Below are 26796 nucleotides of genomic sequence, written 5' to 3'. Positions count from 1 at the left end.
GAAAGGAGGTCATAGGGTGGCCATTAATCTAAAATAATATCTCAAACAGCATCATCCAACGTATTGCTATAGTTAATTCCAATAAAAAAAGTTTTCTACAAGCTGTAACTTTACTTGCCCGGTAACATCTTAAAGTTCACTAGAACAATCAATACCATCCAACAACATTTTCAAGCAATGGGAATGTTATTCATTACTCGAGTACATAAAGGCAGCATATAAAAGCCAGATTTCTTTGTCTTGACATCATTTATATCAGCTTGTTTTCCAACCCTTTTATGAACATCCTTAGCAAATTTCATATACATTCGCTCATTAGTTTTGAAGATAGACCTTGTTGAGTGTTGGTGGAAATAGGAAAGGGTCAAAGGACTACCAGGTTTATAGGACACATTCTGTGAGGACCACAGATATCTCTATTAAATTCAACATGGAATATTTCAACAACTCAGTGAGGGGATGTCAAAGCAGCTGCTTTCCATCAACTGTCAAAGTCAAAACAGCTGCTTTGACAGCCATGACTGAGGTGTAGCAGCAGCTGCATTCCTAACACCACCAGCTGTTTTCTAAGGATTACTTACGCAATCAAAAAAACATTGTATGGAAATAGTGTGTTGCTACCTTCCTCCCTCCCTGTATTGTGACTGCAATATGATTTAGGGGGTTGGGGGGACAGTGGGTCCACAAATGACCACCACAAATGGAAAACCTACATATTTGGTAGTGATATACATTAGTTACAACCTCAAAGCAACTCAACTTTTGTACCACCAATCATTATTCAGACTATTATATTTCCATTTGATGTTGGTCAATGTGCCAATGTGATTTGTTTTGGCTCTGATTTGTGAATGAGTAACGGTGACCTGGGTGTTATGCTTTGTCACAGAGGGTTGAATAATCGTTCAAAGGGCTTCACTCAGTTGAGAAGTAGTTAAATCAGACTAAAAATACAAAAGTCTATTATCCCTGCAATAGAGAGGTAATGACCCAACAACGGGAAGATATTTGCCAGCGCACCCATCTCCTTGAAAGGGCCAAAGGATAAGGAGTCATTAAAGCAGTGTTATCTGGTCCAGATAGCATTGGCATGTCTGTAAAGATCATTATTTTTGCCCCTGGAGCCGTTTGTGAGCAGGGCTAACTGCACACCCAGCGCTAACTCCAGGGTCAGCTGTAACACAGGGATGAAGACGCTAACGATACGCAGCCTGGCAGCTAATGCTTTTTCTAAATGCTCTTAATGATTGCCATCCCTAATGTGGGAGAGTTTGGGGTCTCTGTTTTTCGTTGTGCTTCATCAACTCACTGTAGCTGATTGGGCAACAAAAAAAAGGGGGAAATCTTGTTGGTGAACACGAATCAATAGATTAAATGTCGTGATTATAACACAAAATGCCGTGAGACTGAGTTGGACAGGGACATGGCAGAGATTTCCTTTTTGTGATAAAGACCGACTTTAAATAAAACTTAGTCTTGCGATCTAGAGATCTTTACCAGCTACTGTATGTTTGGGTTTTTCCACTTCTGTGACCATATAGGTGACCATCGCTTTATTTATTTCAGTATGGTATATTTGAACATGTGTAATCCATCACAGATAATCGAACAAAAAGCTGATGATAGCCCAAACCGTTTGACTTTTTGATGCTGTCGTGTCACATTGTTGCATTTAAAAACCCCAACATAACAAATACATCAAATCCAAGCCTATTTATCTTTATTGGTTCTTGTCTCTCAAACAATACTTTAGTTTTTTTGGCTGTTTTCCTCAAGCACATGAAACATTGTTCCTACCGCAGTGATCATAACACCATCTGTTTTATATAAATGGTTGCATTATCCCACAGTAAATGATTAGACGGTTGTAGTATTCTCCTAAGAAAACCACCTTTATTCGTCTACATACATTGTGGCTCAGGCAGCCATTACTTTGCGATGCATTATCCCTTTGAAAGCAGACAACACGGCGGTAATGATGCTACGCTATCAGCGGCAGGATTCAGGGGTTAACATCTGACTCTGGAGAAGCTGCACCATAATAACACATGACACATGTCTGCCATTAGTGAGAATTCTCCCCATGGTTGCCACACTTTCTTTTAATTTGACTCGGCTGTAATCTCCATGTGTTTTCATCTGAAGAACTTTCAACAGCTTGAGCCTAATCAAAGAGCCTCTCTCTCTTCTCTGTGTCTCTCGATAAGGAAATTCAATTAGCTTAATTGGCCTAGATATTATCCTCTGTAATGTGATGTAAGCATCAGTGTCGACAAACTTCACAGGCCACTTTGGAAGCACCTCGCTAATTAGAGCAATAACTTTAATCCAAATGTTTTACTTCGACATTCCAGATGATTCTAAATTGAAATCCAGGTAATTAGTTGAAACAACCCACGAGGAGATAGCTGCTGCCGCTTCTTGAAAGCAGCTGATGGCAAAGTATCACGGAAGCATTGGTTTATCTCTTTTTTTTCTTCAATGTTTGACACATGACAGTACCAAAAATAGAAAATCCACTTTTTTCCTTCTGACAAGATGAAAGCCCATTGTGTTTTTAGAACTGAACAAAGGATGGATTTGAAAAATGAATCTCATTAATACGGGAAATGTAATCCCTGCAACCAAGGCTCTTCTTTCGGAAATATTTTGAGCTCCCTTTCATCGGGACCAAACTGAAAAAAGGGCATTTTTATAAGCAGCGGAGACAACAAACTGAGGAAATGATTGCACTTTAGATCGATCATATATCATAGACTACAACATGCTCTGCTGGTTAGGGTAATGGACAGGGAACAGGCGGTTTATGGTGGCTGCTTTGCATCTAATGCTGTGCCCTTGGGCTAGATACTTAACCTTTGTTGTTCCAGCGAACACCGACTTAAAAACTTTCTTCAGACACAAATCTCAGCCTTGAATAACAGTTGAAGACAAAAAGACGCCACACTCACTGGTAACACAATAAAACTGTATTACATTTGTGCTTAAAATTATTACAATTACAGTATTTACAAGCGTTGTCCTAAAAATAAACATCTCATGCTGGATGACACATAAAAAGAAATCATTGTACAATAGCAAGCAAAAATTAATATTTATTTTATGTACACCCACAATTTACAAAGTAAAGAAGGTTTTTTTTCAGCTAGAAATGGTGCTGAGCGCTGTTGCACCTGCTTGGATTTAATATTGGATTCAACCCCCCCGCAGCAGGGAGTCATTGAGACTTAGATGACCAGATCTGAAGGTGACCGACCCGCCGCAGAGTGCAGTTAACTGGCTGTGTTGGAAATTACACAGCCACCCCCGACATAAAACAAACAGTGATTGACAAATCATCGATTGGATTCAAGTATCAGCATGTCAAACAATGTGAAATGTTGGACAACAGGTGATGCACTGAATGTTTATCAAATAAATAGTGTACAAAAACTACCCAACCCCCACCATCCCCGACCAATCCCTACAACCCTACAAACGCTACAACAACCTGCCTCCACCAGCATTTCCTCACATTTTCTGTTTGAGCAGTATGAAAGCAAGGTTTGGATAAATAGAAAGACCGTCTCCAGCAAAAAAAAATATATACAGCCGTTTTTCAGAACTAAGCCTGGAGTTAGAGTTCAAACCCGGGCTGCCAGAGCGCGGCTGAAAGGGGCTCTGGCGGAATGCATTTCAGGAATAAAACCTTGACTCTTGTCGATTATATGAAAGATGATCTTGCACAACCACACAGTTGTCTACAGGCATTAAGTCTGGTCCATATGTTTAAAGCCGCTTTAGCTATTTATTTATTTATTCAGATGTTGTTGCCTAACATGCTTCTTGCCTGTTAACACATCCAGATTACTTGCACAGCAGTTCGATAGTTGCGAATTCAAAAGATAAAGCAATATTTGCAGGTTAACGAATGTTGGGTCAACCTGCAAGCAACATTAGCGTGTCATTGGGTTGGCGTTTGTCCAATAGATACATGAAAATCCAATGTTTACTCTCCTTTTAGCTCTGTTTTGGTCTCCTCCAACCGCTCAAACATATATTTTAAATATCTGGCTTTGTAGCTAACTAGTTGCTAACTTCGAATAATGTTTGGTGCTGGGCAGGCAAAAAATTCAGAACAATAGAAGATAGAAAGGGTTTCATCACTATAGCAATGCTTTTCACATTAAACACCATTCTATTCATTGTTCAAATAAAGACAAATACTGACCACTGTAGTTTACATGCCATCAAATGCTGCTCCCTTTGACCAGCAAAGTTCTGTTCATTGATATTCAAAAAGCCAATTACATTCCTCTGTGACAGTATTCTTCAAGGGTGATCTGGATTTATTGACGTTATGGAGTATATGTATGTAGTGATTGTGTACGAGATTCTATTCATCCAGAGAAACACATTATTATTTCCAAAACTCTGATTTTGTGCCTGTGAGCCAAAGCAGCTGTGTGATTGGGAAGCATGTAAATATTCTGGAATCTTAAGGATCTGAACCGACTATATGGACAAGACTTAGCATCACAGGACTGCATGACGGATTCATACCCAGCATGCTCACACACAGACACACACAACCATACATACCAAGCAACAAATGAGTCATCAGTGTTATTTGTGCCCTCTTTACATTCACCGTGTTTTAAATCTGATATCATACAGTAAAAAGGTCTTTATCTGAAAGTTGATTGACAATACCTCAGTGTGTTTCAGATTCAAGTAGAAGTTGCAGATAAGAAGAGACACAACTGCTTTTGGGTTGGTTAAAATGTTTGTTTTTTTTTGCTTTCCAACAACTGGGATCAGCTGTTGGTTAGAAATTGCTCTGAGGCTGGTGTTGGTTGGCCATGAGGAAAGAGGCAGCATCCGTTACAAAAAAAAAAATGGCCACACTATTTTTTTTCATACTTGTAGTTTGTTGTAGGCTTCCAGGGCCCTTCCCCGCCCCACACCGGCATCTCTATGGCTATTCTGTACAGCGGAGTGTCCCCTCTGCTTAGCTATGTACATGTGGGGGACAGGAGCTGGACAGGAGCTGGACAGGAGGCAATAGTGCTTTTTGTTGTGTGATTGCAAGCTCTCCTTCAGTCTCTCTCTTTCTCCCACTCCTCTCCCTCCTCCTCTTCCTTCTCGTTGGCCTGCGAGGGTCAGCGGACCTGGGGAGCGTAGCCCTCCTTCATCAGCCCTTCCTCGTAGTCTGTCTGGCACAGGATCATGTTGTTCTTCAGGAAAAACTTGTCTCCCACACAAAACCTGCACAACACAAAAGAGACAGAGGAGGGAAAGGGGGGGTTTACATAAGCATCAAAGCAAGAATCTCATCATTAGCACTGAGCTGTAGGCTAGCAGGCCTAGCCAGCTGCAACGCTGCCGTGTGCAAGCTAGGCTCTCCTTTAGGAAACAGTCAACTCAATTACAAGGGGGAAAATTCAGGGGTGGGAGGGGGGTGGGGGTGGGGGGGTGTTGGTGGAATAATCTCTGTTTCAAGCCGAGGTTCCCTTTTCAGCTGCAGTTTTTACAGAGACCCCCACCGACCTCGGCAGCGGCCCGTCCAGCCCCAGTTGGGGGGGGGCAGTTACGCTTGACCTTTCAGCATAGTGCCAAGTGGAGATTATGTTGAATGCGTAAGAGCAGTAACTCTTCCTGTATTGTCCTGAGGGCTGCTTATCTCTCTCAATGTACAGGTTAGACAAGGTCGGCAAGCAGCGATGCCAGTGTTTACCAAAGGGGAGGTGGAGCTGGGGTTAGGGGATGGGGACAGTGAGCCTCGCCTCCATTTGACTTCCTTGGATGTTAAGACTGCTGAGTTCAGTGCTGGGAGCTGCACACAGCGCATGGAGCTCAGGTACCTGACAAGCCTGGGCTGTTTGCAGCATTTATTGAGGGCTGCAGGGCAGATTGAGAGGCTGATTTGTTACATCCATTTGGGACCAATTAGCAGGATTCAAATACACCGTAGGTGCCGACGCAAAGTAATACAAAGTGTGAGAATGGTGTGTTTCTGGAAACAAATCCAAATGCTCTGAGGAAGAGCTGACATTTTATTTGGAAAAAAAACAAAGCTGAACATTCTGATTCTGACATGAGCATTAAAGTCTGTCAGTCACTTATACAATATGTACATTAGGTGACTGCAATCAATTGTTTTCTCACATGTCTATTTTAGTTTGACAATGCTCGCACACTTTCATTAACAAACTAAACACAGAAGACTAATATCCATTCATCTAAACTGTTTGACACGGTGATTAAACACAGGCAGAGGTGTGCTTCATGTACCGGTGTCATCCTCTCTGATACAAATGACCTGTTAAAATGACACATTCTCTCCCAGAATGTATTAGGGTCTGTGTCGGGCCCACTCCCACTTTAGCTTTATCTCCCTTTATTTTTGTACTGCCGCCCTCCCTCGCCGTCATCCTCTTCCTCCCCCCCCTCACAGCTCTTATCCCTGCCCTCCACTTATTTCACACAGACAAATTGTTTCTGCTCCGTGAAATGTCAACAGCATATGTGACATCTGTGCACCAATTATGATGACGATATTACACTGGGCCCATCACAGGCGTGTCTAATAAAAGGACATTGTGTTGCCCTAGTACTTCCACTTTCTTAAAAACAATTGCAGAAGGCTCATACTGTATATTTGTTTGCTGCCCCTGACATTTCAGTAAACATTGGATAACCAGCTAGTTTGTGTAAGTAACTTCTGATATTATACATCATTTAACATTACATGTCACTTGTTAGATGCTTTTATCCAAAGCTATTAGCTACTATGTATGTACATTTTTCCAGTTTGAGCTTTTAAAACCAGCAATGAACCCAAATTCCTCCTGATTTGAGGAACTTATAACCATCATTAAACGCAACCTTTTTTAAACGTTTATTGGCTTTTCCTCACTGTTACCAACACATAGGAAAAGAGAATATATATAATATAAATATTCAATTAAGACTTATGTGTAAGGCATATCTATTTAGGAAAATCAAACACATTTTTAAGGTTTTAATGTATTAACCCCAACCCTAACCCTACTTTACTTCATGTTCATACAAATCATACCAGTGAGCCCCCAAACCCTTTTTGTTAGGATCTGCTTTGATTATTTTGTATTCATTTACACCAGTTCAGGTTTTTTCCTTTATTTTGTCACTTATATGCAGCTAACACATGTTATTGTGTTAGCTAGCTATAGCTCAACCTTCATTAAAGGCCTCCCTTAACACCGCAGCTGCTAGTATCCATATAGTTTTGCCATCATATCATGGTTTCACTGAGCTTCTGCCGGTGCTGTCTTCCTCTCTTCCTGTACTGCCTTCCTTTCTCTCCCTCCGTCTTCCTTCCTTTACTTAGAGGTGACTGTGACTAATGAGTCTTTAGAGACCTCTTGTTGCAGGAGGAAGAGAAAGAATGGCTTCCACAGGCACACACTTAAAAGATGTATTGCGATGCCAGCAATTTGCCTCGGAGGCCTGTGTTAACTAGAGTGTTCACTTCCACTCAAATGAAGAAACAGGGAGATTGTCAAAGAGAGAAAATAGTCTCAACTGCACCAAATCTAATTACTGTTGGGATGCATACAGGTTCAGAAACACTTGGCCTGGTGACACTGATGTCTAATTGTAACAGCATGTTGTAAATCTTCTCTGGCAGATTGCTGATGGGCAATCAGACAGCCGCACAAGGACACACTGAAGATGAGTTTTTTCTTCGGGGACTGTAACATGAAGAACATAATTTCACATATGGAAAGGTGTCCCTCTTTGGTGTTAACCTCCAATGCTGTTGTGCTTTAACACAATCTGGCATTATGTCAGGTTTCTATACTGTAGCACCCAAAAAATCAATTGTTAATCAAACAATGTGTCTACAAATGGTGGAAGCCATTATAGCTATGTTGCACCATCCAATTTAATATGACCCTGCCCTTCCAGATTGTGGAGTCCAAAAAAAAGTAATGCAACACAGTCAGTCATGAGACATCCTTTTAGAGACCAATGCTGACCTTGAAGGATGTGGCCTTGGTTGAAACACTATCTTATCATCTCCATGAGCAGAAATAAACTGACATTTTGTATAAAATATGACATTTTCACTTTATATTGTGCAGGATTACACAGTTAAATGGTGTTCTCTAGTAGGCTGGCTGTTCATGCTCTTACTTCTCCACACCAATCATACACAAAGTGACAACTGTGTCCCTTATTGGCTATTAGGCTCCTGTCTAACAAGCCTTACTCGTGACATACAAGGCACCAGTGGCTAAGCTTAGCTGTGCTGAACCCAATTGGTGTCAGTCTCTCCCTTCCCAAGCTCCAGTGTAGAGCATCCTCCCTTATCAGCACTGACCTTCCCCTGCACTGTCACCCATCCTGCTCTCCTTTGCTCCCCTCTACTCTAACCTTCCTTCAGCCTCCCTAGACTGTGGCCTCCAGCTCATCAGGGGGAAATTGGGCCAGCACTGGCTAGATGATGAGGCTGGACGACAGCCCCATCGATTAGCTGTCCCCCAGGGCTGATCTGTGGCTAACTGCTTGCTGGATGGAGTCTCATATCTCTGTCCTTATTCCCAACACCCCCTCTCCTTCTTAGAACCAGCCCCCCCGTCCCTTTGCCTCTAAGACCACAGCGGTGCTTCCTCTCCCCAACTCAGGTAGGGAAAATAACAGGTCTTGCTGGTGGGAAGGTCACGACTGCAGATTTATGTCCAGTTTAACAGAGTAAGGCCATGTTGGGTGCAGACATGAGCAATCAGAGCCAATGTTGGATCCTATATTTTCACTGATAGACCAGAGACAGGAGCTATTCACTCCCCTCAGCTTGATACCATTTCAAAGTCATGCACAGAGCGAAGAAAGAGGGAGTAAGGGGGGGCTTTTGCTCTTTGGCAGATACACAAGTAAGATAACTGGTGAGGCTTTTTCCATTTATCTTATTCCTGGAGCAGGTTCAGCTCTCAATACTTCTTTTCGTGGCAAGCAAGAGATTGCTGCCAATTTGACGGTGATGATGACAAAGAAGAAGAGAGCAGTTGCAGGTCATGATTGCAGTGACATGTCCACTCAGCTGACGGGCCAGTCTCTCGATCTCTGCTGGCCCTTTAACTTAAGCAAGGCCCTTAATAGCTGAACATAACGATGACCATTAGAGTCCTGCAGTGAGTCCATGATGAAATCAGAATAATCACTGGCTGTTCTTGCTCTGTGGGATACAGTAGGGTGGTTGTACCCACAAAGCAGCTGATGGCGTGGATACATGCATGACTGAGTATGTTTGTGTGTGGTGGGGGGGGGGGGGGGGGCTGTATGTTCGTACTTGATTGGAGCAATTCAACCTTCAAACGGCAACATGGGCCACGGCTGACCTGCAGAAGTGCCGGATAATTACAATGTTCGACCCCTGCTGACCCCGCTGATCGCCTGCTCTGTTTATCAGATTTCACATTTTCTGATGACGTTCCGCAGAGAAATCTCTTGGCCATTTGTGAGATGGATTAGATTGCTTTATTGAAGGGCCCGTGGGGGGAGGGGGGTCGATGGGTTGCTTTCATGTTTGTTTGAGGCTGGGAAAACGAGAGGGGACAGAGCTGGTGTAGATGAACAAGGCAGCAGATCGGTATGCTAGACAAAGACTAAAAAGCCCATTTCAAGGCAACAAGACCCTGAGAAACTATTCAGGAAATCTTGAGTGAGATCTCCTGATAGATCTCAGGCTGGGAACATTTGTAAAAGGTCATTCTATTAAATCTGGATATAAATGTTAAAATACTCAAACTAGATTAATTTACCAATGCTGTGGTCATCAATGAAAATCTATTAAACCTTCTCTGACTTTCAAATCCTAATGACAGAGGTCAATTAATTCACTAAGTCTGATTTATGACTACTGAGAAAAAACTATTGGCTGTAAAATATGTGGCTGTTTTTGGGTTATCATTTCTGATCCAAGCTTGATTTTGAAGTGTACAAACCCAATACAATATGTTTTGTGAACTCATGAACTTAAGGCAAACAGATTGATCCTTTCAGTTAATATTAATTTAACTATTTCTCCCCTAACAGTTCTACCGATGTTGCAAAACAAAATGGAAAACAAAAAGCCAGTGCTGAGGAACAGCTTCAATTAAAGCGTTGCCACACCATAAATCTTGGCCAGGCCTCGGAGAAATTGTGATGGGCATCTGAACGGTACTTTCAAGGCCACAGCGGACCATGTGAAACACACTGACGTCGATTTTATTCAACAGTTCATCAACTGGCCTAATGTAAAAAGAAAGATTTGCTCGCGCTTTAATGGGTTTTAATGTGGGAGAGCTGAGTTGGCCTGCCTGGGCCCGGCTGATGAAGATTAGCTGACTTCTTCCATTAGGAGAGGTTGTCTGGTGCAGCCGGCTGAAGTGGCAAGACAATAACCGAGTGCTAATTGTGCGTAACCAGGTCCTTTGCCTTTAGCATGCGCAATGTGTCTGGTTGGTGAGTGTGTGTGTGGGGGGCCTGTGTGTCTGCTATAAAGCCAAGTTTGGGAAAATAGGTGAGAAACAAAGGAACTCTGGCCAACACATAACCCTCTTGATGTTTTCTGTTTAATGGTGTTTCTGTAACCTTCAGAAAACCTTTGATTACCTTATGGTTTGTTTACTAGCTCCAAGAATGTTCCTTCACAAACAACGTTCCATCATAGTAACATGGGAACATGGATCTTTGGAGGAATGTTTGGGGAAAGTTCCTGGTAAATTCCCATAACTATTCACAGGAATGTTTTACATGTGTGGAGAACACTTTTAAAAAGGCCCAGGATGTGCAGGGCTAGAGGCTTTAGCTGATTTTAAAAAAGGAGTTTGTAGGACTTTCTCAAAGTAGCCTTGCAACATGTTTTTTGCAGCTTTTTAGGAGATTAGCTGTGTGTTACATAACCTATTCTGTCATTTTTTTACTTGTCCAACTACTTGCATCACCATGAACCCTGTGGAGAGGAGACACCATCATCTCCATTCGTATCGTTTTTTTTATAGTAAGACTACAAATACATGCACAAGTATTCAAGATTCCTTCAAAGGGACTAAGGGGCAATGGGATGCAGTCATGGTTGTATTGAAATCTCTTATGTACTTGTGAATTTAAAGGAGACACTTCATACAGCTAAAAAGACCAATGTTACAATTAGCAGTAGTGCTTTTTCAATGGTCGTTCAAACTCTACCGTCATTGTGTTTGCGGCTGGGAAATCCAAGAAGGATTGTGTCCAGTCGATATGAATGGTATACCGCTTAGAGAAGTCCCGCCCCTTAGCCTATCAAATGCAATGCAAATGTTACATAGAGATGTCACTATGTTGCAGAAGTAAACAAAGGAGTCCAATGGAGGTGTTTCAGGCAGGGGGGGGGGGGGGGGGGGGAGTGTTTGGGAGAGAAAAATGTATTTGTTTCTTATTCTTTCTTTAACCATGCAAATGATTGTGGACAACAGCATTGAACTCAGATACCGAGTATGATTAGATTCTCAAAGATAAGCTATATAGCAGGACTGTTGTATTGGATTCCAATGAATTGTAGCAGCTTACATAATGAACTCATTTGAAGTGGTACGCGAGAGACTCGCTGAGGGTAAAAATGGAGTTTATTAAACAAGGGTTTTTCTATCACTGAGTTCAATGCTTCCAAAGCTGCACCCTCTTCTTTGCTGCTGTGGTAAGAAACAGTTCTCACAAAATCTCTGACCACACTGTCGACAGGCAGAGGCTCAGTAATGAAGACTGATGGCCAGCATAATGAATGCACATGTAACTGCACCTGTACATCCAGGCTGACACTGTAAAGTAGTAATGCAGGATTATAATCACTGTGCTAGGTCCAGCAGGTGTCCCTACGGCCCCCGGAGGTGTCTTGTTGGTCACTGGTTAGAGAAATAAATCTATGATATGGGATCTTTCTTCAACTTTCAGCGGCACTTGAGATTCACTACGCCCGCAATCTTGCTTCCCTGACCAGCCATCTGCCTAGGCACAGGGATGGGAGAGGAGCAGCGGTGAGGTCCAATCACTCACCTCTGATTGCAGAGCTGGCACGCGAAGCAGTCCAGGTGGTAGACGTTCTCCTTGGCCCTCATGACCATCTCGAAGGCTGGAATTAGCTTGCTGCAGGCTGCACAGTTCCCCGTTACACCAAATAACCTGAGACACACACACAAAGAAGACTTATGATGCAAGTGAGCCTCAGTACACGACAGCATGTCTGGCAGGTGTATAGGTGATCTTAGAACAGGGGAAAATCAAATACTGGCATTATGAAAGGGCATTTGTTTATTTGACTTGGTTTTAGGTGTTTGTGTTATTTTCTCTTTTCCAAGTTGCCCTCTGACTTTTAATCGCAAGATACGCCATTCAACATACAACTTAACAGCATTCTAAAATAAGTTTGGAGTATTTGTGCAGTATTAAACATGTCGTTAACAATGTATATTGAACAACAAACACACAAAAAAAGAGTTGCTAAGGTTGAACCAAACCACGATTCCTTTGGATCGTGACCTGGCAGAAATGGGAGAACGTTGTTATTACGTTAGAGAAGGAAATTAAAACAAGTCAGCGTTGACTTTTTGGCTTCGCGCCAGTCTCTTAGTGTGTTTTTGTTACTTTAAGTTTAGAATTTGTGAATTTGACTCCACCTACCACCAAGCCTTGCATCACCATTATAACCAGAAACACTCTAAACATAATGTTCAAGAGAATTAATACTTGTGCTATGCTGTGTCTCTGAGAATGGAGTGACCGCTGTCAGAGAGATTGCGGTAAACACACTAACATGAGCTGCTGACACAGATAGGGGCTCTGAATCAGGCTCTAAAATAGGTTGGACAGAGCTGGGCAACAGTAGCGGAGTAAAAAATAGCAGAGCCACAGCTTGTGCTATAGAAATAGATGGGACATGGCTAGCATTACTGCCCAGGGAGGACCCTATTATTTATTCGCCTGCTCCGGGGACATTAATGTGAGTATTCATTAGGGATTCAGGACTGTTACTACACAGCGACACAGACCAGACTAGCAAGGGGAAAAAAATATATCTGATAACAAAATCATATAACAAAATAACCTATTAGGCAGACTTCTTGAGGCCACTTTTAGCCGTCGTTGTTAAAATGATAAAACGGCATGCCACTCTCAAAGTCTGTAAGAGATCGCAATCTGATAAATGATCTCAGGGCTTGGGAAATGCAGGGTTGTTTATTAACCTTCAGAAAGTATGTTTCCCAGAGGCAAAGGAAGCAGATAGATTGTGCCCTCATGAATATCTACAGAATTAAGAGCCACTGTCAACACACCTTGAGACAATGAAGGATATCTCTTGTAACATGGTAGGTGGGAGAAAACAAAGAAGGCCAATTCGATGGATTAGTGCTGACTTAATTAAAAGAATTATTCCTTTTCCTTTGAGCAATCTAAATTTAGATAAATTTGTGGTATCTCTTGTCCTTTCTCTTTTCCCGCACAAATGTGCATTGCCAGAGGGCCCTTCACATGAAATAGATATTTCATCTATTTCTCTTCTCACAAAGCAGAGTAATTGATCTAAAAAACCTTTAAAAAAAGAACAGGAAATGATAGATTTAGTGCAAGATAATGAGCAAGAGTGTTTGAGCAGAACAGCCGCACTTTGTACGGCATCATACGACAGAGTCACAATGCGGCCGCCTCTCGCTGTGGAGGGGCGAATGTCCTTGTCTCAGTAATCTGAGTCATATTCAGATAGCATGCACTCAAGGCTCCGTATCATAAATGATGGAAGGTATTTGTGTTAAAAAATGATGTTATAGGCTTACTGCCGGTATTCTGGCCATGCTCTTCTCATCTTGTGCAAATCTGAGGTGGCCTGCACAGCTTAAAAATACTGTCACACTACTTTGCTCTCCGGAATTCTGGGTAAAATGCATTGCATCCGTGAACAACCAGTGTTCATGAGTTTCCCCCAACCGGTCGACAACTAGGCCAAACAAAGTCTTACTTAAATGTCATTTTTTTACACACTGCAAACTCACAAATTGATGAAAGGAAATAAAGAGACGTTACATTTTACAGATGGTGTAGTAGGGTTTAAAACTCGTGTCATGTGTATCTGATAAAATATTCATATAACTAAAAAAGTGATATTTAAAAGAACCATCAAATAAAAATACGAAGTTGTTCAGTATCTCTAACATGACATTATCATATGCTGCTTTCCATTCTAGTCTCACTACATCTCAGACACAGCTGACGGTGAATGTATTACAGAAGTGACTCTATAAGACAATGATATAGCTTCAAAAACCCCTAACCCTTATATATTTCTTAGCTAATACTTGCATCGATTTTTCTTACAGAGGAAATGGAGTCTGTATAAGATAAATAAATAAAAACCCCATCAACCAGGTTTCCCAACCAGATCATCTGAACTCCTGGTTGCTTCTCGTCAAATGTTGCTGCACAATTCATCACAAAAACACATACATTCACGCTACACTCAAATCAAAACGTCTTTTTAGTGTTAACGACAAACTGAGATTAAGAAGTGGAGCGGCTGATACCAGTCTACAGAGATTTATGCAAACTGTATCTGTGGCAGCGCCAGCATGTAGCCAGGCGGCTCGCTGGGCTCTTGTGTGGCAAACGCTCTTCAAACCGGCAGCGCACAGGAAGCCTCAGCTCACCCTGTGGGGAGGGAAGATGGATGGAGCGTACCTGCCACTCGTCTTTTGCCGCTCCGCCAGTTTGATGCCACAGACGCTAATGGCTCTCAGGGGAGGAGGCAAATTAAGCGTGGTTTGGTTGCTATGAATTCAAAGGCACAGCCTTAAACACAATCAGAGGATGACAGTTTAGAGGCCTCGTGTGTAAGACCCAGTGCCTGAGACTCAACGCTCTCAGCACTGGATTATTATATTATAGTAATAAATATATACATTTCTAATGCATCTCTCACAGGCTGACGTGTGTACAACTGTCTGCCATACCTTGAAGGCTTCTAACTGTGGGTCTGCTTGAATGAAAACAGAATAACATATGTAGAATAGCAGGCTTGACATACACTTCATATCCATGGCTGACAAGACAGCATGTTTATTTAAAGAGGTTGAAGATACAACATGAAATTAAAATTCATGCCTTGCTGAAATCTGAATTTGAAAGAGAATAGAGGCAGTCAGCGGCCAATACCTTGTTTTAGTCAAAAGGCATTCACTGTGCATTACAGCCTGGTACGGCTCAGTGGTACCTATTTGATGAGAGAAAAACAGACACCAATTAAATTATTCCACAAGGCTTTAGCCCAGTGGACCCCAAAACCCAGTCGGAGAGTGCAGGCCCCAGCCCCTTGTGGAGAACGCTGGAGCGGTGTCATGCCAATGCGTTTCCTCAGCTAAATCCGAAATACAATGACCGCCAATTACTGGGGCCTCGGAAGCCAAATGCATTATCCTGGAATATATACATGTAGCGACACAAATGCAAACAGGGCTGACGGTGGAGTGGTTATCGACAACTTCAAACCATTTTAAAACAGCCCCAGTGAACATTGACACTGTTTCTAGAAAGTGACTTTTATTGCCGTGAACAACACATAATACATTTTGTTTAACATTATTGTAGTTGCAGGAATCTTGGAAAAACCTGAACAGGCAAAATAAGAAATACCACTAGAGGAAATAGAGAAATGTTTTTGAACACTGCCTAAGAAACTAACTTTGGTCCAGAGGATTGATCCACTCCTCTATCGTTTACCTGACTATGTATTCCAGTAACATAAAGGCCAATTCTTCGTCAGTGTTAAACCATTTTTGTGATTGGGGTGCGCAGGGGTGGGACACTGATAGCACCGATGTCTCCAGTTGCCATTTGAAATTCCGGTGGCAGCTTTGCTCTCCTCCTCCCTCCCCCATCCCCGTCTCTCCCATCCCTCCCACCACTTCAATTGCTCCAGCCTCGGCATGCATTCATCAGCTGCCGGATTAGAATTTGTTTCCTCACAAACCATTGATCATCGGCCTATTACTAGGCAAATGACAGTTAATTACCCACTACATTAACCACCGGGACCCGGGGACCGACTCCCTGTGCCATCAGTCAACATGATGAATGTGGCAAGTTCAGTAATGCACGGCCGTTCCCTCGTCCGCCTGCCACGCTGAGAACAACCCCTGGATCTCACTTCCAGGCAACCAGGGAAAATCTATGACAATCTGCATAATCACAGGCTCAGGGTTAATAACAGACAAATGATTCGTTGCATCTCAACATAGGCTTTTTTTTTTAATGGGGACCGTGCTTTGTCCACTTGATGATCTACCCCGGCGTTCCACTTGGAATTTAATCACGGTGAGAGGCTTATGGTTTGGATGTGCAAACAAGAATGTGTCCAAAAAAGAGAGGCAAGAAATAGTTGCCCATAAATGCTTCATCTCAAGAAAATCTTGACATGAGCAGGAGAGCACAGAAACAGAAGGGGTTGCAGAAATCTAAAGAACTGATGTGAATTGTCGCAGTCGGGGGAGGGGAGACAGTTAAGGGTAGCAAATGTAATCAGACTTGTGCGTTCCTCAATTTTGTCCGCCCTGCGTGGGAGATTGTCAGTGATTAAACAACTCTGGGGCAAAATTATTTCAATTACCACGGGCATGACCTGGGAATTGTCCTGGGATAAGATTTTCCTCCTTGAGTGCCCTGACTTGCCTGGCTGCCGGCTCTATCAGTTCTCATCTGCACCTGGACTCTGATATCCTAATGATGAATTATGGCCTGCTTTCTGAGAGACTGCCGACCATACAGAGGAACATTCCCCTGAACTGTCAGCCTGAAGAGCAGCTGCAGAGTGCTACCTAATTAGCTCCTATAGAAACTCCTCGAAAAGGTCGAAAAACACCCACCAGTCCACATTACAACACTCCACGCTTCTCTGAAACTGAGAGAAGAAGAGATAAACTACTGGTGGCAGTCCTGTCCTGAGTAACTACCATCAAATTACATGTTTTACTTCACCCATTAAGACACCATTCCTTATCTTTAACCCTTACATCTACTCATCCGTTAGATCACATAGTACTTGGTAACAATTTACCAAAGTTCATCTGCCCATACACTCAAAACAACTATTAAACAAAAAGTGTTTCAAACAAAGTAAGCAGCTTTCAGCACCGTTTTTGGCAGTGCTGTGTTTGGGTCCATTTTGAAGAGGGTGTAATGAAAGATTTCGAGCCCTGCAGGGGCCAGATGTGCAGTTCGATAGGCACTTCCCCACGCCAACCCACCTGCAATCCCAAGCTGAGTGCCAGGCTGTGGCATACCAGCCCTGCAATTATCTGCACCAAACATGCACAGTCCCAAGAGTCATTGCTCTTCACAGCTAATTTAACTAATCTCAACTGGAGGGGACGGTCCAAAAAATGATGTGTCCGGGCGACTGAACTGAAGCATTTTAGTTAAAATGAAAATACCAGTGTTGTGTTCTTCATGGAAACCAAATGATGGCCTTGTTATTAAGGGAAGTGGAAAAAAAGGCAAAATACAGTATTTCAGTGATTCCTTAAGGATTGTTTGTTTGCATTTTTTGAAAAGATAGAACTGGAACAAGCTTATAAAATACTGAAAGACAAGTGCAGAACGACAACTCTATATAAAATAGCCAACAACAAATCAACAACGTCAGTTTGCCAGCTTGAGTGGGTTTAAGCTATTTATTAAATGGTAGAGTTGCTTAATTGTATATCGGCATGACTAGACTACCAAGAGGTTTGGTTAATGGCTTTCTTCCAACATCGTACAGGATATAATACAAGCTCATTTATATCGTGGTTGAAGGCCTTTTATTTATTCCATCAAATGACATTCCTTCTGTGCTTTTGGGAAACAAAGGCACCCACTGTTGACCTCTCCATAAGGGAAAGTGACCCCTCTTATCGGGACAATTAAGCGCTGGGTGGAACCAGACCCTCCAATATGTGTGACCCTCCTTCAGACTCAATTGCTCGTGAATACCGGTTCTCAGTTTGACCCCATAACATTTTCAGATTACATGTGAAAAGCCCAATTTAATTACAGGAACTTCGAAACACACGTATTTGCGAGCTTGGGCTTTATTGCCGAGGTAATTGCTGGACGTGTGAAGTGAGTTGTTGTGTTGGAAGGTTAATGGCAGCCAAGCTTTTCGAAGCACAACATAACAATTATAGGGTGCTTTCAGGACTTTTTAACATCCTTACGCCATGCTATTTCATTAAACTGCTAACTGAGGTGGAAGCTGTGTGGAGATACACATTTCTTTATCATATCATTTCTGACATTTAAAACTACTGCCAAATAGGAAACGAGTTATGTTAAAGCAACTAGTGTCCTGGCTCGTGGCTCGTAAGGGTCAGATTCTGTCCAGTGTAGTTTACCTTCATAGGTGGAATTATTTTTCCTTAAACATATCTTTGAAATCAAATAAATGTGGTGCATCTGAATGATTCCAACCCCACAACCAGAGCTTAAATATTGTATTACACCTACGAATCAGGATCTGCAAGATTTAGACATGACACATGGTCCATCAGGTGAAATCTCTCTGATTGACACATTGTTGAAACACTGACATGGATAGGAATATTATAAATATTCCCACCGTTGTCTGCAAGCCAACTGTCACAAGCTGTCAGCAGCAATATCTTTTCATATTTATTGGGTTTTCTTATTATCTTATCTGCTATGTATCAAGAGGAAATATCAGAACAATCTACCCCGGAAAAGGTCAACATTTTTCAACTGACAGTCATTCTGGGATAAATGCTGTGGCTTCTTTTGTCCTTCAAGTCAAATTGGTGGATACAATATATTTTATTCTTGAGGACACTACATTGTTTTTTGCTCTTTCCCTCAGTTAGCGGCAACCAAGTGTCTGACTAGAAACTTTATGGGGGATTTATTGTTTTTTGTAGTATTTACTGACTGAAATTTCAAGCAAATAAACCTAGTAATAAAAAGAAAGAATGATGATGAGTGAAATGTATGTCTTAGGTCACCGATACAAAGATGCTATTTTATTAAGTTTTATGTTCAATATATTCTGCATCCAAACTGTTAGAACGTCTAAATAGGCTCATCATTAAGTATCAAAAGCACCCCTGCTGTATTAAGTACATCTGGGTATCACAGTTAGGCATTAAGGAAACAACTCCTACACTTCCTGAGGTATAATGGCTCTTTATCGTTCTGAAATCGTGGTGATGAGGCAAAAATGTGTGAAAATGAAGCCAGGCAATCTGTGGAACAAAATAGATCTTGAGAATGAATGGACAAAGTGCAGCCAATTAATTTAACGAGAGCCCACACAAGCCCCAGGTCTGGCCAAAACCAAATATGGAAAACCATTAAAGTCTGAAAAGCTTTCTGTAGCACTGAAGCAGAGCAACTTTTTAACTGTTTGTGTTAGGAGCAGCTGGAGGAGAACTCTGACATCATGAGCAAGAAAGCATGACTAAAACCATCATTAAGACCACTTGTCAAGTCAAACCACAAAGCCAACTGTGCTTTGTGTAAATGGAGTTAAGAATAAATGCTTCCCCGACATGAGTTTTCTCATGGGTGGGTTTCTCAAGGCTGAGTGCTCTTTACCTTCTACTCGCTGTGTAAGCTGATCTCAATATGCAATACATCACATTTGTAATCATTAACACCACACCGACCATTCAAATTATTTTCCTTTCGTAACATCCATTTGCTAGATATTCCTTGAGCTATAAACCAACTTTAAAAGTATTTTACAGCAGAAATGATTAGGTCAAAGTCAATGTCACTTTTGTTCCAATGTGATTTTAATAATTTGACCATGTTAGAAAACCAACCCAATCTGACTGTTATTAAAGAAACCGAGCGTTCCGTTTCTATATGATGAGTTGGTTCTCTGAATAAATTGGTACTTTCCCACATCGTTCCAAATGTTATCTCTATGACTATTTATTAAAAGCTCAGGGTTAATTTGTTGTATCGGTTTCTACGCGAGCAGTAATATTGAATTTCTTCGGTGTTTTTAAAACTTCTCTTTTGACATTCAGTTATCAAAACTGTGGTGTTTTTTTGTTTAAAATGAAAGGATAAAGGATGGTCATTCATCCTAAAAATGTCTTTACTTCTGATGCTAAATGCAGTTATCCTTGCCTTCATTTCCACATGCTTTAAGTGTAACGACTTCATCTTTAATAGCAGAAAATATCAAAGAAATCTAGCACTACATCTGCACATTGTCAGATCCTCGAAAAATGAAGCAGAGTTGTTATTTTGGGACGTGTTGAAGTCTGCTGGCAGGATGATTTCTGCAGCTCACCACCTATGTGTGTGTGCAGGCAGAAGGCCCGGCCCTCCCACCCATTGATCAGGCCTTCTTAATGCAGCGGAGGTGGCTGAGAAATCACCAGACTGACACATGGACGCTGCTCTGACAGCACGGCTGAAGATCGCTTTGATTGCCTCTTTAGCATTTCACAGATTAAAATCGTATGGAAAACTGGCGGAAGGTGCAATCAATGCAGCGAGCAGCAGCCCGTCTGCAGTGCTGTGTCCTCCAGCCTTTCACCAGCATGTACTCAGATACACATCAGATATACAAGAGGCAGGCGTGACCTCAGCAACACATTGATTCTTTTATACCTCCAAAACCAATTATAGATTGGATGTCTTCTCAATAATGAGTCTTTGTATGGATCTAGCCTGACGGACTTCTTTCAGTTTTCAGGGTCCTTGCTTGGACAAACATCCTGAGATGATGCGTTATCAAATTTCAAGTCTAAAAAAATGGATGTTGGGCCCTTAAGGCAGCGCAGACGAGGTGCGGGACAAGACGTGCAAACGTTGTCAGGTAACTTAATGAAGTTGTTAATTCCTTTGCGGAGTGACTTGTTTGTTGATGTGCACTGGCCAAGGGCAAAGCAGTGTGTAGCATTAGCATTCGTCTCTTTCTTTTGGCTTCCTCATGAATAACTCAGGCTGTTAAAATTGCCGCATTTACATCTCATTTTACACAAGCGTAGCACGGTGACTTAGACTGGCTCAGCTCTGTTACGCAAGCCGGGCTCTTTCCCTCCTCATTGTGGCGCGTGTTATCACAGAGATTCAGGTTGGACGCATCACAAAGCAACACACTCCCCCGTTCGGAGCACTGCGCTTACATCAGAAACATTGTAATATGTTCGCAAAGCTTTCGCAACAAGCTGAGATGTTCTTTCAGTGCTTTTCCAAAAGATGGTTTACAACCGGATTCTATCTAAGCGTGTTCTCGCCAGAATAACTTGACCTGCGCTGATCACCGTGGAGATCTGGCTGTCGACATGCGGCCTTGGGGGCGGCGGCTGGATCAAGGATCGGGTGGTGGTGGTGTTGTTGGGGGGGAGGGGGGGGGGGGGGGGGGAGGGTGCACAATAGTGTGTCTGGCAGTTACGCTAGGCCGCCCACTAATTGAGAAGTCGCTCAGGGGTTCAGCGCAGGCCTCACAGCTCTGCCTATACCATCCAAATAACGCCTGTAAGTGGGGCTGACACCAACCAATCAGCATTTTGAAATCCTGTTTTCCACAATACTGCCCCCCCCCCCCCCCCCCCCCCCCCCCCCCCCCCCCCCCCTTCTCCAACACTCACTGTTCTAACAGCTGCAGCCAGCTCCAGTCTCCCTTGCTCGCACTCGTCTCTGCGTCCTCTTCTCCCGCACCCCCACTTCATCTCCATAAAGGCCTCATTAACCAGGGGTGGCACAGAAGGCCTGGATGAAGCCCACCACATCCACACACACACACTGCCTCATCTGCACACACCACTACTCTAATTGCTGGAAAGCTGAGCAGCTCAGGTTCACGGATGCAGACGGGCTGCTTGCACGCTTCCATGACCGAGCTTGACTCCAGCTCCATTAACAATATGAGGTGACCTCCCCAATGTTAAAGACCACCTCTGACATGAGCGGGACGTCTGCTATCATAGGACATGCCCTCAGTGTTTCAGCCAAATTTAAAAGTAAAACAATTCAGAAAAAGTAAGAGAACAGTAGATTGCTATTCGTTTTTAGGAAAGAGTAGCAGTATGATGGTATACAAGTAGTCCATTACAAGTATTGCATTCAGAGTTCTACTTAAAAAAAGTGTTGTATTGTTATAGGAACACTTTGATGACATTAAAGAAGCCCCAAAAAACATGAGCATGAGTGTCGACAGTAACATTTTTAGCAGTGTCAAGGTCCATTTAAACAGCACTTTCAAATCTACCTTAGCCTCACTGTAGTACATTTTCTGTCTGTCAATCATAGACCGTATACAGGAATTGGATATAAACACTGTGACGTCATCCATTTGTTTGTGGACTACCAGTTTACCCTTGAATTTAAGTAACACAAGAGGGGGAGTTAAGTAGAATTTAACACTAAACAAGAAATATTTAGGTGACAAGAATGTTACGAAACTTTCATCAATTGAAAACACACTTTGAAAGGAGGTTTAACGAGACGCAAGGTTGCCATGCCTTAGAGCATTAAGGTTGATTTACTCTTAATGGACCATATACAAAATGAATATCCTGTAGAAGAAGGTTTAAAACTATATTGAGAACATAAAACACACACGCTAAATGTAAAGTGATCTAAGGTAATAAATCAAGTGAGAAGTATAGGGTCATAGAGTAGAGTCGAACTGGAACTTGCTAATTGTTCAGAGCTCCTACTAAACCACCTCCTGTTTGAGTCCTCAGCCCACAGCGATCACTGGACCCCCCAGTGAGTGTGTGGAACCCTCCGGCAAAATCAGCAGCTCTCTGAAGCTGCAGCAGCGGCCCTCGTCACCCCCAGCCTTATTGGCCTCAGCTGATCCCAGACCTGAGATCTGGTCTCTAAACTGCTTCCAGTCATCTAAGTCGGTTCTGAATCGACACTGAACTACACAGACACTTCCACACACATGTCGAGGTTAAAGGAGATACTAGAGGGGGAGTGTTTGTCTAACAGGTGTTCTATCCTCGTTCTCTGTAAATCTCCCTCCTCTTCTCCACCACAAAAAACACCCTCATCTGCTCCGGCAGGCCACATTAATCATGCATGGCCGCATTTGATCTCACCTGCCACAACACATCTGCTTTTGTCACTTGGAGCAATTTAGCATCAATAGTTGAAAACAGAGAGGAGGGCCGGTTCACGGGGGAGAGGGTTGCCTTCGCTTTCAGGCATCACACAGGTTCCATGCCCCCACCACTCAACTTTCCAGAGGTTTTTTTGGGTCTGTTTTTGGACTGACTATGAGAGTGCGATTGTATACAGGCTGTGGATTATTCCCAAACACATAACCCTGAAACAAAACAAAACCAATGCCAAAGCCTGTGGGGGTTGAAGAGGGGAGGGGGGCTGCATATCACTGTGTGTCAACCAGCAGGGCTGTTATCATACTCTCACATGCCTGCAGAAGAGAGGGGCGAGCCAAATATGTGGCTGCGGTGTATTCCAGGCGAAGGCATGGGGCCGGGCTGCAGAGGCAGTGACCGCAGAGGTCCCTTCACTTACACACAACATTACACATGACAACAAATCACAACAAAGGGCAGAAGGAATGAGACTAACACATCAAATAATGATTTTATTTTATTCCTAAGGATGAGGTTATGAGCCCTCTGACTAAGGCAGGATGTGTTATGGTCATTTCTAATTGTTACAAAACCAACATTATGGATCACATCTTAGAGTTTCAAAGCATACTAAATATGTAAGGAGGATATATTTTTGTGAGAGTGCCACAACAAGGTCATGTCTTCAAAACGGTGACTGGGAATTTGAGTGCACTTCCTGTTTTCAGAGGTTTGTAAAATTGATTTTAAGATTTAAAATTCTTTCCATTTTGATTCTTTCAAGAGATAAAACATTTTACTTTACGTAAATATACTAAAGGGAATGAAATGTAAAGCATTTAAGGCCTCACTGCGTTGGCACTTGGAAATGACAGACAATATATCTCATTTTATACTTAATTTTTGTATTGCCGAAACAAAACAAATCCCTTGTACACATGTAGGCTAGTAAATTAGCTCTACTCTGATTCTCAATGCAAAATGGTCTTGCAAAAAAAACAAGACAATATGAATTGTTTTCTTAATTCTAAAGAAGAAATTAAAAGGGGCAAATCAGGGTTCAGGAAGTTAACCATGAAAACAGATAAACACAATCACATAAAACACACCTTCCCTTAACCATTTTAACCAACGTTTAAAACATTTTGCTTCTCCTCTATCAAAGAACTTCCTGCAAAGCAGATTAAAAACGGGCAATACTCGGGACCTGAACCTCTCCTTAATCTGTAAAGCCTCGTGGATCATTGCCTAAGAGGAAAAGGGAGGAGGGTGAGCCATTAATATATGCATGGAAATGACCTGCGGCACTCCCCATAAAGAGGGGCCAGCAAAGGTCAAATAGCCTCCAAACTGCACTTGAGTTTAATTAAAAAGACAAAGAAGAGCATAATTTCGGCGAGGACAGGCACAATTACTGTTCCGTGAGAAGGGGAGCTGTGCTTAGGTTCTTTCAGGAAGGCCCGTGTTCCCCTTCCCATAAGGCCGAGCGCCATCTTCCTATCCCTTTGATGTCAATATAGACCGTTTATTAGGGCCATAAAAGGTTAATCTGGAAGGAGAGAGGATATCAAATAGTTGGGATGAGGAGAGAAATCCAAATGAGCTCCCACTGTGAAGGGAAGTTAAATTTAGCCCGAGTCCAGTCAGCAGGTAATGGAGTTACCAACATCCACTTCTACACTGTATGAAAATGTAATGAAAAAAAAAATTAAACACCAACACTTTTGGTGCCCGTGACCAGAGAGGGCGACGGTGGGTTTTACACATTTTAAAGGCTTGATTTGCTCGAGTGAATTTGAAGCAATACGAGTCAATATTCATTACAAAGAGGTCTGCCTGGTCAGAGCGGGTTCATGACAGGGACAGTCACATGATTTACAATATTACAAAGCATCGGGAGATGATGGATGTGTTCAATTGCGCAAAGTAACTGACTCAATGAATTTTTCATTACCCTGGTTGATGTGTTTGGGACACTGAATTAGATAAGCCCACTGATGAAACACAGAGCGGAGGCTGTGTATCCGCCAGCCTCAGGGCCAGACGGGAGGCAACACACTCAGAGGATCTCATACACACAGAAATACGATCAGGTTTGGGTGGATCGTAAGCTAGGATATTCATGGCACAGTTAAGCATGACCTACAGGATAATGACAGATAGAAGGCTCCATAGTAACAATGGAATAGAAGTCCATGGCAACACTGAGAAAGTAAGGTATATTCTTAAAGATGGTTGGTTACAGTATGTTTTAAGGATAGAGGGACATTCAAGTCTTATCAGCCAAGAGAGGATCAAACCATCTCTTTATCCAGATATGTTGACCTCTTAATGAATCAAACGGAAAAGAAGTCCAACTGTATTGAGAAGTTGAAGTAGGAAGTGGATTTGAAAACTGCGATCGTTGTTTACAACAGAGAGTTTGACTAACCTAGTGTTTTTTGTAATGTTGTTTGAATGTGTGACTGCTTGTGTTTCAGCAGTTAAGACATTGGGTTTCAGTATTTTACTTAAGTCGGATATAAATGTGTGTTATCCGACCATAACATCAATCATTATGTCTGTGATGGAATCAGACACATGGTCACATTCACCAGGTAATTAAATGAATAGACAGGGAAAGCTTTCCAATAACCTGGTTAATCTATCAGTTCTCAGGTTTATAAACTTCAGAAAACTCTACTTTAAGTGATATCATGTACATAAACACCAAGGGTATTTTGAACATGGGACTGTTAATAAAACAGGAAAATAAAATGAAGCTCAAATCGGTTTCTTCGCAAGGATCATCTGTCATCTGAGGGATCTAAGAGTTAACAAAATAAATTATGTAGGACTTTTTCTCCTCAGACAATCTTTGAGATCAACTCTCTGACTAACAGGCTGAACTGTCAGACTCTCCTCTCAATAACTGTGTGAGATGACTCACTGCAGCAGGACACATTTTCTCAAAATCCCCAAAACAAACAGGAAAAAAAATAATGCAACAATTTTAGACCTTCGTGCGGTGGAATAGAAATACGAAGCTATAGGTCTGATACATTCATTGGGGGAGAATTACCCCCATTCTATTCCTCAGCACAGATCAGATCAAATCAGGACATAGACCACTCTGTGAACTCTGACCCCACCAAAACCAATTTCATTTGGAGAGATGGAGGTCTGAGTTGTGCTGTAGTGTCGGGGATGTTGAAGCCGGATTTGTAATGCATGCAAACTGAGTGAGGCCTCTCATGAAAAGGTTACAGGAAGGAAATTGAAGTCACATATATCTCTGTTAAAAGAAATCTAAAAGAAACGGGAACATGTGGCATTCAGATATACTGTATTTCAGTATGAGTTGTGTTGTAAGGCCATTCCAGGTTGCAAAATACTGTCCTGCTTTGAACTGTATTTACTCGTAACTGCCGACATTTAGACCACGCTTTCCAAACCTTAAACACACCCACTGTATTTGTGCAGTGCTGCACAGCTGAGAAGGCTATTAAACCCCCATCAATTCCACTAACTATGTCCCATAATTTGACTGGTGATTAGCATTTCTCCCATTTTCATTTATGCTCCCCCCCCCCCGGTGGCTCTGCGCTGGCGAGCCCTTTTTAGATTTAACACTGCCATCAGAAGTTTAACGATAAAAGCAGAGGTGCGGCGAAAAAAAAGGGACGCGGAGAAAGGGTTGTTCAAAGTTATAGCCCTGACCTATTCA

The 26796-nt window shown here is 42.3% G+C and overlaps 1 protein-coding gene across 5 annotated transcripts in view; it reads right to left on the bottom strand.

Moving 5' to 3' along the window:
* Window positions 1-2951: 2951 nt before the first annotated feature.
* Window positions 2952-26796, bottom strand: part of lmo3 (LIM domain only 3) — a 38462-nt gene continuing 14617 nt past the window's right edge. For all 5 annotated transcript variants that reach the window (XM_079655199.1, XM_079655197.1, XM_079655195.1 and 2 more), the window contains 2 exons: window positions 12040-12165; window positions 2952-5247 (listed from right to left, as the gene is read on the bottom strand). In XM_079655199.1, the coding sequence (XP_079511325.1) occupies window positions 5142-5247; window positions 12040-12165 (232 nt within the window). In that variant the 3' untranslated portion in view covers window positions 2952-5141. The remainder of the gene's footprint in view (window positions 5248-12039; window positions 12166-26796) is intronic.

This window comes from Notothenia rossii (genome assembly GCF_949606895.1).
Source record: "Notothenia rossii genome assembly, chromosome: 10".
Classification (NCBI taxonomy): domain Eukaryota; kingdom Metazoa; phylum Chordata; class Actinopteri; order Perciformes; family Nototheniidae; genus Notothenia; species Notothenia rossii.
The sequence above is the reverse complement of the archived record's forward strand: the minus strand, read 5'-3'. Positions and strand labels throughout refer to the sequence as shown.